Source organism: Falco punctatus, assembly GCF_963210335.1.
Source record: "Falco punctatus genome assembly, chromosome: 7".
NCBI lineage: Eukaryota > Metazoa > Chordata > Aves > Falconiformes > Falconidae > Falco > Falco punctatus.
The window spans coordinates 23,822,287-23,840,917 of NC_137587.1; the positions used below are offsets into that span (position 1 = coordinate 23,822,287).

Genomic DNA, 18,631 nt, shown 5'->3' on the forward strand with positions numbered 1-18,631 from the left:
GAGAGATCCCACTCAGTAAATGCAGTGAACTTGAAACATCCTGTTCTGGATTGTAGTTACTGTAAATGCAGCTGTGGAACTTCAGGGTGTGGGAAGCACAGCTGTGAGAGATGCTGCCTGTGCTCTTAGCTTGTCTCAGTTGAGAGGTTGGATGCATTTGTTTATATTAGCTTCGAATTAAAGTGACAGGGAGAGTATGTTTGCCCCATTGCTTAGGCCACCACTGATGAACTTACAAAGCTTGTCCTGGTGGCTACAGTGCTGCCATTCCCAGGACCGAAGGTTGCAGAGTGGGTTGTGCATGGCTCACTTTCAATTGGGCCCAAGTAACTTGGTAGAAATAACTAATGCAGATGGGTTTAGTGCAAGATCTTCAAATTGTGTCTCTGAGTGTTACCGAAATCTCGGAATGAAGAACTTATCGACACCAATGTGATGTAGATAAGCAGACACTTCTTTATTAACGGCTGGGTGCGTGAGTGAGTCTTCTCACGATCAACGCACACCGAGTTTCAAAATCAGACATATATATAGAACTTATTCATGCATAATCATTAAGTATTCATGCATAATCATGATATTTCCCGAAAATCGTTAACATATTCTCCTCCCATATCCGATTCTGCGCAGTAAAGGTTAGAAAGGTCCAGAAATGGGTCTGGGGTACGATTTGGGTAGGTGGTATAGGAGTCGGTGGTTGCAATCTCCCCCTGCCAGAATTACCTTTTACTAAAGTTCACGGTTTCTTGGCAGATAACTACAAGCTGTTCCAGTCGACTCTCCCCAGTTCCCATTAATCCTATATTCTGACATTTCAATACACTTTCTACATACAGAAGACTAGTTAACTACAAAGAAACCTTTCAAACCCTAAATTTACTACCTGAGTTTTAAACACTGATTCTAGCCCATTCTTCTGGCCTTGGTATGGGACTGTACAAAGGATTTCATAACGGCTTTTACTGTGCAACTGTAAGTTTCATTAAAATATATTTCTTATCCCTCTATATTTCTATTAAAAATGATTTTATAAAATCAAATAAAGTCAATCAATCTTAACTTATTAGCAAATCTGTAACATGAGCAGCTGAGACATACTAGGCATGCACTGGCTAATACCAGTCCTACAGCAGTGGTGACAGCTGGTAAGAGAGCACCCAGTGAAGCCGTCAATATAGGATTCACCATAAGCTGTTTGTCAGAACTTTAAAAGCATATAGTCAGCCAGCAACTTGAGTGATGTGCCCCATTCCTTTGGTTCTGGGTACACAGATATACATTTTATTCTTCAGCTATGTTGTGGGGTTTTTTAAAGGCTGGATAGCTGACTGAGATAGCGAATCTGCATGTGCATGTAGCTTTCAACATGTGGGAAAATGTACTTTGCATGCACAATTAAGTATAAACAGAAAAATGCAGGGAAAGCAATTTTGCGTAAATATTTATTGCTGTACAGATTGAATATAACACTAGTCTGCTTTCTTCAGAAGAGACCAACCAGAAGACTTCAGTATATCCAGTTATCTCTGAAACCATATCCCTATCAGAGCTGGCAGCTTGTTTCCAACACACTAATCAAGATGTTCACAAGCCTGCTGCAGACAGGGGAAAGGCTGGACTTCCTGCAAACCTTTCTCCTCATTCACTGTCTGTTTTTAGCAAGAGAGAAATAAATGATACGGTGACTGAAAGCTTTTTACTGGATCAGTGTAGCACTCCTCTTGCGAAGCATTTAATCCTTCCAGAAACGCCAATGGATAAAACCCCCAAACTGTCAGCAGAACCGTCCGAGCAACAGATGGCAACCACTGTAGCCCCAGCAGAAAAAGGAAACAGGAGGAGGAGAAAGTTAAGGAAGAAGAAAACTCTGAGGGCAGCCCACGTGCCAGAGAACAGTGATACAGAACAGGATATAATTGACTCTAAGCCTGTCCGGAAAGTCAAGGGTGGAAAGGTACCTAAAGGAGAAAAAGTTACTACATCCACTCCTCCAAGACAGGAGGATGGAGTTGCTGCTCAAACAGCAAGAAACAAAGATGAGAATGACAGTGATGCTTCTCTGGAACTAGTGGACGTTCCAGCACCCCAGTGTGAGGTGGTTGACGTAGGTTCATCGGAGTCGGGCGACGAGAAACCAGACAGCCCATCAAAGAGGGGTTCACGCAACTCTGTGAATCAAGCAGTCCTAGAGGCGTCCTGCTCCGGTTATGATGAAGTGAGCTCTACCAGTGAGATTGGCACAAATTATAGGGATGACGGGAAAAGAAGGTGAGATTATTGTAGATCTCAAAAGTAAAAGCACTATACAATATTCATAAGGGCCTCATTTTTTATTTTTTTTTCCTATTCAGAAAGTCTTACAACATCAATAACTTTTAAATTTCATTCAGGAGTGAAAAAAGAGGGGAAAATGAAAACTGAATTTTTTTTTGTCCAACAAATGAATGTGTCTTGTTGCCTACTAATTTCTTTAATGCAAGAAGCAAGGCTGCCCTGCACAGAAAGTTTGTTTTTGAGCTTATCTGTTACAGCCTGTTTTCTACTAAGTGCAGTGTCTTGTTTTCTATTGTATTACAGCAATATTTTGTCTGAAAATGAACATATAGAGTCTAATCTTAATACTCTTTATTTCTGTGTTACAGTGTGGCTGAGACACAGACTTCCATATCATCACTAAGAGGATCAAAGAACTCATCAGGTATATCTTTTTAGCTTTTCTTCTCATGCTTTATGTATGTTAAGTCTCGATCAGACTGCTTCCAGAGGGGAATTTGGCCCCTAAGAGAAAAACTGAAGTGGGAAGTGATGCATACTCACTTTACATCATCTCTCACTGCACGCTTTGTGCCTTGACTCCTCCACATCCTCCCTCTTCTTCCCACACGAACACTTCTGCACCACAGTCTCCATAGTGTTGTAGGACAAACAATATACAATCCTTTTGCTATTTTAAAGATCTTTCTGGACTCAATGTCATATAAAGGTCTTTCTGATATTTTATGTTGCCTTCTGCTGCTCACAGGCTTTAACTGGGACCCACAATGAAATCTGACTTTAAGATGCTGAGACCACAAAACAGTTCTGCTGTTTGGTAATACAAACGACAGCAGTATGTTTGCTTGTGTGTGTTCCTATAATCAAAGTACTCATGTCTCTGTCCTACAGAAGTGTCTTCAGAGCCAGGTGAGGATGAAGAACCTACAGAGGGAAGCTTTGAGGGACATCTGGCTGCAGTGAATGCTATTCAGATTTTTGGGAATTTGTTGTACACCTGCTCAGCAGACAAAACTGTTTGTGCCTACAATCTGGTAGTAAGTAAGGTTGTGGGAATAGTGTTAATTAATTGCAGTTACAAGGCTACAATTCTGGTTTTGTAAAGCCTTACTATATAGTTAAGAAAGCACCTGCTTTTCCAAGCACCTGGGTTTTTTTATGCTGTTCTTTTTCTTCAAACCTCGCTTCTCCCCCTCCCCAACTCCTTCTCCCTATGAGAGGGGTAAGGGGAGTTAGATTGCCGCATGTATCCTGCTTTTGTTAGCTGTCCTACCCTACTCCATCAGGCACAGATCCTGAGAGGCATTATGGGCCTGTATGTTGACAAATCCTGTGCTTTCCTTTTTAGAGCAGGAAGTGTGTGGCTGTCTTTGAAGGACATACTTCAAAAGTGAACTGCCTCCTGGTCACTCAGACAAATGGGAAGAATGCTGCACTCTTCACTGGCTCAAGTGACCACACTATCAACTGTTACAGTATCAAGGTACTCAAACTTGGTGTTGATTAGTATGTACTGCATTTTTATGTGAGTGTTTCTTTGCAAATATAAATGAAGAAAGCCTTTTAAACCCATATGAACTGGACATGAACCCAAATTCATACTGCATTAGAGCAGAGCACGAAAAAAAACCCAACCCAAGAACCCAAAACAAACAGCAAACCATTAAATGATTTACTATCCTAATCTTTTGGCTAGCTTGTCAGTGTAATTTTTGCCAGAACAGCATGATAGGACCCCAGATGTCAGGAACACCAAAGTGCAGAATGGTTGTCTGACCACGATTGTATGTCTTGCTGTATTCTGAACTTCGTTGCTTATGGAAGGCTCTGCTGTCTGTGTAGAGAAGTTGTAGAGAGAACAGGTATCTGTTTTTCTAAGGGTAGGTGGAGGAGCAGACTTGAGTCTTCCTGAACCTGGATTTTTACAGATAATTGATTGGAAGGCTTGTCCAGCCTGTGGCTTGAAGGACTAGAAAGCAAGTATCTGCTTCAGGGGGCAAACTGCTGGAGATTTTTAACTCTTAGGCTGATGCTTCGTGGCACTTTATCTGTGGGGGACTTCATGGGGATTCCTCAAAATCAAGCATGTAACGGGTTTTTTTCATATATATATATATATGTATATAGTCTGTAGTCTAAATTTCTATATACATTAGAGGTTGTAACTAGAATAAAGCTTTTAGGATTGTAACTGGTTGCTGAAGTACGGTCAAGTCTCAGAGATGGGAGTGAGCCGAGTAAAAATAGGATCAAACTGCCATGTGACACCAGCCTTTCAGATGTTTTTCTCTAACGCTGTTGGCTCAAAAAATGCAGCTTGTAGGTGAAAATCATCATTCACTTCAAGCTTTTTTCCCTGAATTGTTTTCAGTTAATGAAAAACTTTAAAAACTTTCTATTGCCAGACCAAGGAATGCATGGAACAGTTTAAATTAGAAGATCGAGTGCTCTGTTTACACAGTAGATGGCGGATCCTTTATGCAGGCCTTGCAAATGGCAGTGTGGTTACTTTCAGCATAAAGGTTAGTTCATGTAAATATTGGCACCTAAAAGCCTGTTGTGATACTGGTTTTTTCCACTTTGTGTTTCTTCCCATTCTTTCTCTTGAGTAGTAAGTGTATTTGTAATGAAAGTGTTGGCCCATTCGGTCCCTTATTTTGTCAGTGCATGAAGCTGTCCCATCTCCTCTTCCCTCTGGTTACCTTTCTCTTAACTGCTGTATTGATGTCACACTTTTCCTTAAGGTTCCACCACATGGCCTACCAGTCATGTGTCATGAGAGTTTGCTGACACAGTTGATTATTTATGAATCTTCCTTTCTTGTCCATCAAAGTAGTGTGAGAGACTTTAGTGTGGTGCTGGTTTAGTCTGCTCTGTTTGCAGTTATAGAAGAGACTCGTTCACGGGTTTTCTGGCAAAGAGGCTTAATCAGCAGTCCCTATGATGTTTAAAGATGAATAAAAATAATTATTTAAATAGATTATTTTCTTCATGCATCCTAGACTAATTTCTCAAGTTTATCTGTAAAAGTTCATTCTGGTTTGCATTTTTTCTCGTATTTCCTCTCATTGTTCTAATTTGGAAGGAGGAATTACTGGACCTTTGCTAAATAATGAAATGTTTTTTAAAAAGACAGGAAATTGAAGCCTAACATAAGGAGTCATTTCCTTGATTTGGAAGCTTAGTTCTTAAGATGCAACTCTTACCGCTGCTGAAATGGGGCGTTACTAAATTCAGATGCTGTAACAAGTACAACACAAAAAAGACTTGATGGCCTAGTCAGTGTCATAGCAAAGTTTTAATTCTTAAATACCACTTTTTTTTCCTCCCCCAACAGAACAACAAGCAGGTTGATACCTTTGAATGCCATGCTCCTAGAGCAGTGAGCTGTCTAGCCACAGCTCAGGAAGGAGCACGCAAGCTGTTGGTAGTGGGCTCCTATGACTGCACCATCAGTGTGCGAGATGCACGGAATGGGCTGCTTCTCAGAACCCTGGAGGGTCACAGCAAGACTATACTCTGCATGAAGGCAAGTGTCTCTGAAAATACATTTTTGACAAAGAATGCTTAAAATGATGTGGTTTTTCTTCCTCATCTAAAAGTGAGCAGATTGCGGTAGGAAATAAAGGATTCCTCCATTTTAAATTATAAAAAACTGAGTAATTTGGTAGCAAAATTGTCTCTGGCTGGCTGCCTTATCTCGTGTTCCCAGCAAAGCTGTAGGGGGGGTGTATGTAGGAAGCATGTCTATTTTGTTTTTTTAGAAGATTCAGGGAATATTGAAATTTGAGTTTGCCACCAGAGGGAAAGTTAGGGAAAAGGTTAAGTTTTTCACATACTGTCATAGTACAGACCTCAGAGGAAACTAGAAAAAAATTAACTCTAGAGAAATGTTCTTCTTTCTTAATAGAGGAGTAATTAACACTTACAGGTTTCTGGCTCCTGAGATTACAAGCTGGAGCATATGCTTGTCTGACTGCCTTGCTGTGACCACCATGTAACAGATAGGGGATGACTTCTATAAATTGTATTTGTCACTTTAGGTGTTACGGTGCAGTGGCTCAGCCTTTTTTGCTCTGTGGACTATCCCAGTCCTGCTTGCATGGCAGCATATTGTGGTGCCTTCTTGATCCATGATGGATCTGTTAGGCTTCTTTTCTAGATCAGTACAAGTCAGGAACACAGTCTTTCTTACACGACCAGAACATAAGTACACAGCACATCCAGTATTTCCAGGAAGCGGTGAGCTTTACTATGCGTGTGCAGAGCAGCATTCTGCATCCAGTTTGCTTGGCCCCCGACCTGCTGCTGAGCTGTCCCTGAGAACAGTCCTTAGGTAGGATGAGTTGGCCTCGTAGGCTGCGAGTTAACAGCTTCTAACATCAATTGTGAAAGTGTCAAAAGTCATTGTTAGGGGATAGCGTAGTACATTTTATAGCTCTTATGTAAAAATCTCAGTGCATGCTTTTTTGGCATACTCTGTTGATTTTAATTCTGTCAAATTTAGGAGATGTTACAGTACAACTTTAAACTGAACAGCGTCTTAATGTTTTGCTTGCCCATTTCCATGTCTGCTACAAAAGTAATACAATATTATTTTTTTTTGTAAGGTTGTGAATGATCTGGTATTCAGTGGCTCCAGTGATCAGTCTGTCCATGCTCACAACATTCATGTAAGTCTCATATACAAAGTTGGAATGACTTTTGCTATTAAGGCAGTGAATTCCTGTGCTATAAAGTCAGTATTTACAGGATTTTTGACTGACTGGTGGGGCAAACTGCTTCCAGGAATGGAAGTCATATGACTTTGTTAATGTGACTGTGCATTCTAGCTAACTAAGGAGGCACGCAGAGGATAGATGACTCTTGTAATATGATATGCAATGCCTTTTTATCTGGGGATCTTCCTTTTGCAAAAACTACACAAATGTGCTGATAATGTAGAAAGGGTTTAGAGCAAAGGTGTGTGAGGGAAGAGTTCCTCTATTACAGGGAAAACTTGAGGGATACAGTGTTCCAAACTAGCTGGTTCAAAAGCTGTTATACTGTCATGAATGCTTTGTCTCTAGCCTGCCGCTCTTTTCCTCTTTTACACCATCTTTCTCCTATGCTAGCAGAAGCATTCATGTAGCTATGCAACAAGGTAGATTAAGAAACTTAACAGAGATAAATTTTAATTGAAAAAAGAAATGTGTATTTAGCTAAATTTGCTCACTGATCCTTGTGGCTACATAAATACTGCTAGTAGTAGCTGCACAGTGCTAGTTGCAGGACAGGTGGGAACATGTTACAAATGATAGAAGGAGTAGTAGACACTTTTTGTAGTGGCACACATTTCTAGTGTACTGGAATGGCTCTGTGTTAACATGGGGAGGAAAAGGTAAGTAGTGTTTGATCATAGTCTAGAAGTACCTTCACAGGAGATGGAATCTAATAAAAGGTGTTTGCATTTTCCGAGCAGTGAGCATTAAAGGTAGCTATCCTATCTAGGTTAGGTAAAACTTTTGTTTTAATAAAAACAAACACACACCTACTTGCCTTTGCTTTTTCTTGATGCAGACTGGAGAGCTGGTACGGATCTATAAAGGTCATAACCATGCAGTAACGGTTGTGAACATTCTTGGGAAAGTGATGGTGACAGCATGTCTAGATAAATTTGTTCGTGTTTATGAACTACAGGTAAGAAAACTTTTAGTTACTAATGACATTTAGCTAATACGTGCTAATTATTTAGGAGTCATCTTTGTGCTTACTGGGCTCTGGCCCATCCTTCTCTTTCCTGTCACTCAGACTATATCGTTATCTCACCAGCCAAAATAAATGGGTTTTAAAGAATGTAACCTGAACCATGTTTTTTTAGAACCTGGGTTATCCTAAGACAATGACAGCTCAGGAAAGTGGGAAATGTTAGTTTTGTCTGCTGAAAGACTAAGTGCTTAGTTGGACAAAAAGACTCACAAAAGTAATGTAAGCAAAAGTGAGATTTCCTGGTGGCTCCGAGGTTTGGAATCCACCAGAGTAGTTTAGTTGCTACTCAGGAAGCTGCTCTTGGAAGCGTTGTCATTTGCGAGTCTGTGAAAAAGGGCTGTTAACTGTCATGCTATTAAATGTTTGTTTCTGTTTCTTTCAAGTCTCACGACCGCTTGCAAGTGTATGGAGGCCACAGCGATATGATCATGTGTATGACCATCCATAAGAGCATGGTAACTTCCTTCTTTCTGCTGGTCTCAAAGAGAAGGTTGTATTTTCCACAAGCATATGCGAGACAGTTTTATTTTTTCAGATAATGAAATCAACCTGCTGTCTGACTAAGAAGAACTTAGAAACATCAGCCAAAAAATAAAGTTACTATAAAGGCTTTGTTTTGATGTAATATTATTGTCTGGGGAAAAATTACCTTCTAACTTACTGTAGCATTAAAACAATTATTCTGTTTGAAGTGATGATTGCAATGAAGAGTCTAGAAATAGTAAAATATTACCTCTTTTCAAGCATCATGTTTGACTTCTACTCAGGAGAGTCACCCAGATGCTAGAGAAAAACTTCACCCACAGTCAAACCTCTAGTAACCTTTGATAGAATGTAAACAAAGGTATGCAATTGATTTAGGCACGCAGAATTTCTTCATACATCTGTCCTGCAAGATAGGTTTCAGAAGCACTTCTGGATAAATAAGTAGCTTAAAGTAGTCGTTAAAAGCACTTATTTGCCTGCATATGTAGGAATTTGTTTGCAAACTTTCAGATTGTAAAATGAAAGGTATAGAGATGATCTCTAATAACAGAAGCATCAAATCTAACAGAACTGTCTCCTGCTAATTGGTATGCATACTGCCCAAGCCTCACTTCTTACATGAGAGAGACTGAGAGCTACGTGCACTCAAGCTTTGCACAGTCTGAGGCTTGAACTGTCTCCCAGCAATAATCTGTTTTGGGCATTCTCAAAAAAATGTTCAGATCAGGAGCTTAGTGATGAGTGGAAGATTATAATTTTCTGTAGCAGTCTTAAGTATTAAAGTGTAGTCTTTTACACACAGCAGATTGGCTGTTATATCCTAATGATGAATTTCCAAGAGACAAAAATACTTGAACAAAAATAACAAATGAAATCTTCAGCTTGCAGAGTTTTCTTTATTATGTGAGTAATTATAATATTAAGAGAGTATTCTCTGTTATGTATTATATGATGAAAGTTCTTTATGGGCTTACAAGCATCTGACATCTTTTTCTTTCCCAAGGACAATTTTGTGTGGTGTGTTTGCCTAACAAAAGTGTTTTTCAAGATGACATTTTGCCTGTGTTTTTAGGATCTGTGTCAGTCGTCGTCTTCTGAAATCCTGATGTTCTTCCTCACCCTTCCTCTTCATCCCTTTTTGATATACACGTAACTGTTTAAGTCTTGGAAATATATTCAACTTGACATTTGCACCCAATTTTTTCTTTGGTTTTTTTGGTTTTTTTTCACTTCAGTGGATAATAACATATTTCAAAGTATTCTGAACTTTTACACACAGGACACTATCAACAATAGAAATTATGGAAACATTTCTTATTCACTAGTAGGCTTTTGTAAACTATGAATGCAAATCTTAAAAGAGTTAGGTTAGACCCATTTTTTTAAAATTCAGAATCATTGCAAGTTGGTATTTTCTTGTTTTTCACCTAATATACTCTGCACTGAAGCTTCCTCCAACATTTTACTTCCTCCTCCTCCCACCACCACCCCTGCCCCATTATTCCCAGTTTGCTTATCCATAAATGTTTTTTTCACAGATCTATACTGGATGCTATGATGGCAGTGTCAGAGCTGTGAGGCTTAATCTGATGCAGAATTATCGTTGCTGGGTAATGAGAAAAATGTTTTTAGCCTTCTTTTGTTATAGTTTTTGGATGAATCTTCTGGGCATGGTCACTACTCAGTCTTAGATAGTTTGACCTTTAATTTATTGTAATTCAATAATATTTTAAAAATGTATATGTACATTTTTCATGGTCTTTAGTGTATGTGTATGCTTTGGGGCAAGTTGATAGCAGCATCTTAAATTATTTTTCTTTCTGTCAAATTTTAGATAGTGACATGTAACTCTAAAACCAAAAGCTTCAGCTGAGTGACATAGAAAGCTAAATTACTCTGCTAAATAAATTTAATTAAATCCCCAATGACTCTGTCTCAGGTAAGCTTCAATTTGTAAAAGCCTTAGTTCCTCTCTTTCTCCTGCCATTCTTGCTGATCGTCTAGGCTTGGTGAGAGGCAGGATGAATTTCTGTAAAGCTATAATTCAAGGAATAGAGATGAAAAAATGTACAGGAGGTGGCGTACATGTGAACATGTATGTCTTGGTAAAATATTGTGAAGTTGCAAGAAGAAAACTACTAGCTAAAATTATTTTTCTTTGGCTTATTCTGGTGTATATTTTCTACCAGTGGCATGGATGTTCACTGATCTTTGGAGTTGTGGATCATCTGAAACAACACTTGCTGACTGACCACACCAACCCTAATTTTCAGACCCTAAAATGTCGTTGGAAGAACTGTGATGCTTTCTTTACTTCCAGGAAGGGTTCCAAGCAGGTATGTGGTTGAACTAACATAGTTGTATTTGGTAGCATAAAGTATCTACATCACCACAATTGTGGGACTTGATCCTGTTTCTCTTTAAAAAGGGTTAAATTCTTACAATCTTGACAGGCTTGACTGCATACAGTTAGTCATACAAGGCTAATAGGCTTCAGTTCAACCTGTGACTGATAAAGAGTGCAACTAAGTATTATAACTTGAGATATGGTCAATTTAAAACAGAAATACTATATGGAAATAGTAATATTCTTGAAATATTAGAAGAAATTCTGATAACCCTACTCAGGATGCAAGTTTCTGTAGGAAAAAAATATTTTTTAAGATGAACAAACATCAGTCTTGAAACAGGTTTTTATCCTCTTAACTTTTATCCATCACTATCCCCCTTCATTGTCGTGGATGCTGATACTGTTCCTTGGCATATGAGATTGGTTTTGCTAAGAATCATTAAATAAGTAGTGCATACATTTCTGCGTGAATGTTAGCATAGGTGGGAAAAAAATGAAGAAGGCATAACAGTTGGATTAAGTGATGTGCAAACGGTTGGGGGGCGTGGGTGGAAGGAGGGTTGTTACCTACAGACTGATAGGTAAAATCCACGTTTTACTCCTTGGCAATATAAACTACCTTCCTGTTGAATGCTTCTCAAAATATGCTATGGAAGGAGGTTTCTTAGAAGACTAAGAACCAGCAGTAGAATCTTTAATTTTTTCTTCAAGCACTAGCTTTGTATATGTTGTGTTTATTTGATATGCACATCTAGTCAGAAAGGGAACTGGGTTTTACTTACCTTGGATCATGTGGTATGTGAAATATTTATAGAAGTGATTTAAGAACTTGGCATTGATAAATTTTTCAAGTTTGTTTTTTTTTTTTAGAAGCTTTAAACCAAAAAATGCATATTATCCAGAATATCACTTTCAGTGAGGCTTCAAGGATCTTTTGCAAAGTCATTTGTTATTGTTGTTGCTATTATTACTATTATTTTTAACTGTCTTCTGTTTTTTTTTTTTTCTAGGATGCTGTAGGACACATTGAAAGACATGCCGAGGATGACAGCAGGATTGACTCATGAAGCTTTTCACCTCCCACATTGGGAAGTAATTTTATATGTCAGAATTATTCCAAATAACATCAATTTCTTACTCCAGTCTTTCCTCTTTCTTTTCCCACTTGGAATCCAAAGTTAGAGTGGGGCTGAAATGCCTTGCTACAGAGACTTCAGGTTGTGTTGCGCTCTGTAGAAATAAGGCTGGTCAAGTAAAATTCGGCCCAAATGGAAGATTCTTGCAAGATTTTAATACGTTGACAGATAAGAATATTCCCTCCACTTGTCTGCCTTGGTTTTTTGTTGGTTTTTCTGGTTTTGTTTTTTTTTTTTAAGAAGCATAGTCTGAGGGTCCTTGGGAAGTCCAGAGGGTGTTGAGAACTTAGATGACAATAGGTGCTGGTGTCTGCAAACTCAACTTGAAGCCTGTGAAGTGTCTTTAAGACATGTCTGATTTTATGTTGTATCCCATTTTTTTAGCTGATCTTAATAAAATTCTGCAAACCAGAATATGACAGATTCTAACAATGTAACCTGAATTTCCAGTGTACATTTTGACTTCCTTCATAAAAAGAAGAGGTATTCTATGGAGAACTGGAATAAATTAACTTTTTTAATGTTCATTGTAACTTATTTTTTATTCCTTGTGTAAAAATTGCTACAACTAGCACAATATATACAGTGACAGACTTCCCGAAATACTATACCTTCTGAGGTATTTTGTTTATTTGCAAGAAGGCAGTTACTTCTTGAGAGGTATGCCAGGAGCAGAAAAACAGCCAGAAGAGTGGCTCTGCTCACGTGCTTTGCAATCTTAAGTCTTTTTAAATATTGGTCCTTATATACAGGAAAGAAGTAAGTGGTGTTGGCTTTTGTTTTAGTTAAATACCAGCATAGCCTCTGCTATCTTGATATGCCACCACAGCTGGATTCCTGATTTTATTTGGAATCTTAGTGACTGAGTTTTGTATTTCTGTATCTTCATGGCATAGCAAACAGAGAAATGCAAAGGCACTGCCTAAGTGCATCCACTTAGGTAATGTTTTGTTTCTGTTGTGAACTGGCTTCATTGGCTTGGGCTGTGTCAAGCTCACAAAAACTCAGCTGGAAAGAATGGAGCAGGATTTTAAAGGGTAAAGTTCTCAAGCAGAAGCTGAGGATACAAAATGCATATAATGTATAGGAGTCTTGGTTCTACTAATGCAATAAGGTACCACAGAGAAACCAGTGCAGAGTGGAAGATTGTTTCTACTTGTCAGGACTCCTCTGCAGGTGTCCCTTGGCATGGAAAACTTCACCCATTAAGTTCAATTAAATGTACTACTTGTATTTGCAGTCCTGTCGCCTGTAATGACACAAGTCTAGCAAAGCACTCTTTTGAACAATGAGACTAATTAGTAAGGGGCTTTGTGTTCACATTTGCCTAACTTGTTGCTCAGGATAAAAAAAGCTGAAATTTAAGTAACAGAAGGTAAAGACAGCACAGTGGCGAAACTGAGCTGCTTGTAAATGAATCCCGTGCTTTTCAAACAAATTGAATGTACTATTTTGACTGGGCATCGCCTTCACCACTTCTTTGAGGCTTGGTATGTCAGCCATAGACCAAATGAGTTTTATAGCCTCATCTTTGACTACAAAGAAGCCTTTTTAGGCCAAGAAAGTGATTGAGGAGAGCCCATGGATGTTCCACTGCTGTCAAATCAAGGAACTTCAGGGCCTTCTCCGAAGCACGCTGTTTTTGTATTGTCTTAGCAGACAAGCATAATTTCTCTGTGATTGCTTGAGATGGATGACTTTTTTGTGAGAGACAGAAACAAAGTAGGAATGAGATGTAGTAGCATCCTACTTCAAAGACATGGGAATCTCTCAGGTTCCAATACTTTTGCAGTGATTTGTTTGGGTGTTTTTATTAAGCTGTTTGTGAACAGGAAAAATTCCCGATATGTGACTCAGACCCCACGCTGTTTTGAGGGAGTTTTTATTTTGGCTTTCAAGGTGTGTGTGTGTTTGTGGTTTTGATTTTTGGTTTTTTTTCTTTTTGTGGTCTGTGGATGAAACAATTCAAAAGAGAATCAAGTTCAGGGAGATCTCTGAGCATCGTACATGTTTTCTGATGTAGGTTGTATTGCTCTAATGTCTCTGAGAGTATTTGTTTTTTTCATGACCTAAAAGCTGTAGACTGCGTAATACTTAAACCATTTCCAAAATTATTGATATTCAAGAGTTGTTCTGGGCTTTTTTTCAACCACAATGAGGGAGCATGTCAACATGTGGCATAAATAATGTGAATGTTTCAAGTGGTCCTCCATGGACTGCACTTGAAGTGGAAGTGTGTGTCCTTAGGACAAGCATGTGGAGTGATTGTAGCATTCTGAAAAATGGTGTGTGAGACTAGATATTATTACTGCTTCCTTATGATTCTTCACATTCTTTCATCTGTTTTCAGGAATGTGTAAAGATCTTTCTCACTAGGTGTTGCAAAAGACACAGTTATTACACTTTATTTGCATTCCTGATTGCTTGTTGAGTTTATCTGTTTCAGTTGGTGGAAGCAAACTTTCTTTGCTTGTAGTCCATGATACTTCCTTATCCGTCCTTGAAAAGACTGGACTTCTGAAATCCAGCTAATTTCAGATATATTGTAAGAATCTTAAAATGGATGAGACGGGGCAGTAGCAGCCGCATGAGTGTTCATAAAATTTTGCTTCATAAATTAAAAACCATTTTAAAAATTGCTCAAGGGTTCGGAGGAAAATGCAGTGCTGCTTCATCCTGAGGGCGTCTTAAAAGGTTTTGCTGTGAAGTTATTGTGCAGCTGTGGAAATCCCCAGGCATCTCTGGAGTTCTGTGGGAAGGTTTCATATTAGTTCAGCTGGAACTCGGTGCAGCTTTCGCTATTGGCCGTTCACTTCTTCTGGAGGTAATTGCAGGAGCTGCCAAACTAATGTATTGGCTTGGTAGCCATTAATGACATTCTCTCCAGTCTTGCAGCTTGGGGTTTTGATTCTTGATACACCTCCAGTCAAAGAGTGTAATGACTTTTGGGAAGGCAGACTATTTGCCAAATTTAGCGGAATAATATTTGCCTGAAAAGCAGCGCTGCACATGAGCCTGTTTCAGGACTACTTTTGTTTTCAGGTTTGGGTTTTCTCTATGCAAGTAAAATGTTCTAAGTGGAAGAGTGGGTAGAATGAGGGTTTATTTTGTGGTTAGCTGTACTTGTTTTGTTAGTCAAATGTTAAATAATGAGCTCTGGACTTGATATGTGGCTGACTACGTATGGCAGGCCCTTTGGGGGACAAGCCACCATTTTCCTCTTAGCAGGACTGACATTGTGCTTATAAAGCTATGAGCCTCCTCAGCAGACAGAAAGTGCTCAGAGGCCTTTTACACTTTTACGATATAAAGAGTGGGCCAGCCACTACTGAAACCAGTTACATCATTCTCTTCAAAAGCATGAGAACTTGTGCTATAGGCATACCAAGCCCTGACTGAGCTCCGGAAGGAAGGTGTGTAGCATAAAGTTATGACTTGAAGTTTGCGTGACCTGCAAAGTTTAACCTTCCCAAACCCAGATAGCCTTGCATGTATTGAATGGTAAAGACAATGGTAGGATTGTCTATATTCATTGCTTCTTTCTCCTTCAAATCACAGAGACAAATAACAGCTAACTGGCAGTGCAAAATACTCTATGGCCTAACACTGCTGCTTCTGTACGTGGAAGGGGCTGGAGGGAAAACTGGTACGAAGATGCGTTAAATATCCCAGCTTCTGCTTGCCTTGTGTCACTTTATGTGTGGGCTGCAGACTTTAAACATATTATCAGTGCATGAGCTGACTTCTGCAAAATAGCAGGAGTTCGGCTGTGCGGTGCGTTTGAAGTAGTGCAGTTCTTAATGCACATTTTCAAACTGTACAATAATGCCAGATCAAGGTAAATGGTAACTGAAAACTCGCAATAAACTGCAGGTTCCCAGAAATAAAAATGTGGTGTTGAGAAAATATTTTTCCCTATTTTTGAAATAAAACACAGGTACAGATGAATCTTGGTTCTCAGGCTTGTATGGTACTATCATTCAAACAGTCTAGGTTGTCCGGAGTTGCAGAATATGTGAGGAAGGATAAGGAAACTGTTTCAGTTACTGTTTGTAAAATTTAATTGTGAAAGAGCAAACTGTGTGGGTATATATTCTGTTATATGCACCTGCCAGCTTCTCAAATTTCATTTTGCTGTAAGTGTTAAACAGTCTTTTTGAAGAATGGAAGTGGAATAAACCAACATAATTGAATATTTAATCATTTAAGCTGTGTAGAATATGTGCACAGATAGATCATGGTTTTCTTCTCTCACTCTGGTACAAAGCTGTGAGTGTAATAACAAAACTACACAGCAAAAGAAGAAAAAGAAAAAAACCCAATAAAAATAAAAGTTCTTTATATTGTTATGGTTTGTCAGTCTGATTCTTCTTTGTTTGGAATAGAGTGATTCTTTCACAGGATTTGGTAGAACTGGATTTTTTTCCTTTTTTAAGAGGGCTGGATAAAATCAAGACAGGCCACTTTGAAGCTCCAGCACTGGCAGGAATGTTGCAAGTTTTTGCTCCCAGTGTGCAGCAATCTCAGACCTAGGCCTTCAGCAGGGAAAACAGGAACGGTCCACCCAGCTGGTGCCTCCAAGATGATGTACTGACTCCCTTGCTTCATGGCCTGTTGCAAAGGGAAGTTCTCTAGAGCAATTGGTAGTTCACTCACCAGGACTTGAAGGACTGATTTTGAGTTGCCAGTCAAAAATCCTGATTTTGATCTTTTGACTGAGAGATTTTGGGTTTCTCTGAACATCCCAACTGAGAGAATCTTGGCCATGTTTTTTTGTATGGAGATAATGCATGGCTGGAACAGAGGGCTCCTAGTGTTCTAGTCATCTTAAAAATGTGATTTGGATTAAAACAGGAGTTGAATTTAAAGGAGAATAACTCTTCTTTAGCTAAACTTTAGGATTTTCTTACTCTTTCAGAGTAAGTTACACTGCAAGACAACATTAAGAACTTTTTAGTCGAAAGTTTTTCTGTTTCTTGATGACCTTTCAGTTGAATGTGCTACTTAACATCCACTCAAAGTTATTCTGGTATGATTTGGTTTCACAGTTTTGCATTACAGGAGTGGATTGCTTTGTTACTTTTCACCACTAGAGAACTAAGTGGAAGGTTCTCCTGACAAAGTCTGGTCTCTTCACACCTTTTTTTGCACATTTTGTTTTTCCTTCCGGTTTTATGTTGATCAGTAATTGACCAGTTGTGAAAGGCTGTCATCCTTAAAACTGGTAATGGTGGAACCTGTCAAGTTCAAGTGCTTTTTTGTAAATGCATTGAAGGAGTGTGCTGGCAGGTATTTGAGATATTAAGCTGATTTCATGCTTGCCATAAAACCCCAACAGCTGCTGTATATTCAGGAGAATGATGGAAGAGCGCTCAATGTTTCATCTTCTGCTGTTCTTTCAAAATAAAACCAAAAAGAACCTCTAAAAATTAGGCCAAAGTCCAGTTGATTTTATTTTCAATTCAATTAAACTGATTGTACTTACACATTCTAATAACCTTGCCAAAGTGGTCATGCTAACATAGTGTCTGATTCTGCTGCAAGTCACATCTTACAATAAAGAAATACAGAATACTGTCAGGAAATCGGACCCTGAGGTGGGGGGAGAGTGGGTGTGTAGATATATACATTTGTATGTATAAGAGGGTTTATGTCTCAAATAGGAAGCAACTTTCTCAATGTTACAGAAAATGCAGTTACAATAGAAAACATTCCAAATGTCCAATGTGTAATTAAGATACTATGGCGGTACTAAAAATGAGAGCAAATTGCTTAGTTCCAGTACTTTTGCTGAAGCACTAGACTAGGCTGTACCTAGATACTGCAGTCTGTTGTGCCTTTCTGCCACGTTCCTAGCATAGCAGGGAGCCAACCTGCACAGCCACATCTGTAACAACGTGATTGGGATGCATAATATTAATGTAATCTGGCACAGTCTTGTGAAATATTCAGTCAATATCATGAAGAGGCTGTAACTGATAATATGAAAAGCAGGACAAGGAGTTAATGACTAATTACAAGGTGGTAGTGAACACCTCTGACTTTCACAGTTAGATACAGTACCAATTCTGCTTGACTTGAGGGAAGGCTTTTCCAGTTGTCAGCATAAGCAGAATAACAATGCATGCTCCGTGTCTCAACCATGCAGAAAAAGCTTAATTCAGTCATCAATAAATTAATCCTTGTTGCCCAAAGGAAAATGTCAAGAAATTGTAACAGTAGTTACAGAATATGCGCCCTGGTCTGCCTACTGCAGTGTGGTCATCTTTTTTTTTTTTTTTTCCTAAGGGCTTCTTCCCATTATCTCGGTGACCGAAGCAAATAATTGGGAAATGCTCTTCTTTGCACTTGGAGATGAATGGAGCTAGTTACTCAAAACAGAGGTCTTGATGAAGGTAGACGCTGGCTCTGGCGTTACGCATACATCGTGAGCTGCAGCCACTGAAAGAAGAGTTAGAATAAAAGGATGGAAAACTGGTTGGCATCCTCCAACAAATCGTACTTGAGACATCACCATCTCTAGCTGGAAGGCAGCTCCTTGCTGACACTTGGTATGAAGCATAGTGGCAGTGGGGAATTTTAAGCTTCTTGCTCCTATTCCTCCTTCACTTGCAAAAAGTGAGGGGTCTTTTTAATG

General features: G+C 39.0%; 2 protein-coding genes across 7 annotated transcripts in view; one reads left to right on the forward strand and one right to left on the reverse strand.

The window, feature by feature from the left end:
• Positions 1-16,343, forward strand: part of ZNF106 (zinc finger protein 106) — a 43,025-nt gene extending 26,682 nt beyond the window's left edge. Inside the window, exons 11-22 of one of the 3 annotated variants that reach the window (XM_080397662.1) lie at positions 1,488-2,268; positions 2,643-2,698; positions 3,166-3,311; positions 3,623-3,757; positions 4,680-4,796; positions 5,612-5,803; positions 6,885-6,947; positions 7,834-7,953; positions 8,406-8,477; positions 10,047-10,118; positions 10,698-10,844; positions 11,869-16,343. In XM_080397662.1, the coding sequence (XP_080253788.1) occupies positions 1,488-2,268; positions 2,643-2,698; positions 3,166-3,311; positions 3,623-3,757; positions 4,680-4,796; positions 5,612-5,803; positions 6,885-6,947; positions 7,834-7,953; positions 8,406-8,477; positions 10,047-10,118; positions 10,698-10,844; positions 11,869-11,925 (1,958 nt within the window). In that variant the 3' untranslated portion in view covers positions 11,926-16,343. Of the gene's footprint in view, positions 1-1,487; positions 2,269-2,642; positions 2,699-3,165; positions 3,312-3,622; positions 3,758-4,679; positions 4,797-5,611; positions 5,804-6,884; positions 6,948-7,833; positions 7,954-8,405; positions 8,513-10,046; positions 10,119-10,697; positions 10,845-11,868 lie in introns of those variants that run through there. The other 2 variants (XM_080397663.1, XM_080397664.1) reach the window with 2 other exon arrangements.
• Positions 16,344-17,423: 1,080 nt separating this feature from the next.
• Positions 17,424-18,631, reverse strand: part of CAPN3 (calpain 3) — a 31,593-nt gene continuing 30,385 nt past the window's right edge. For all 4 annotated transcript variants that reach the window (XM_080397709.1, XM_080397706.1, XM_080397708.1 and 1 more), the window contains one exon: positions 17,424-18,435. In XM_080397709.1, the coding sequence (XP_080253835.1) occupies positions 18,409-18,435 (27 nt within the window). In that variant the 3' untranslated portion in view covers positions 17,424-18,408. The remainder of the gene's footprint in view (positions 18,436-18,631) is intronic.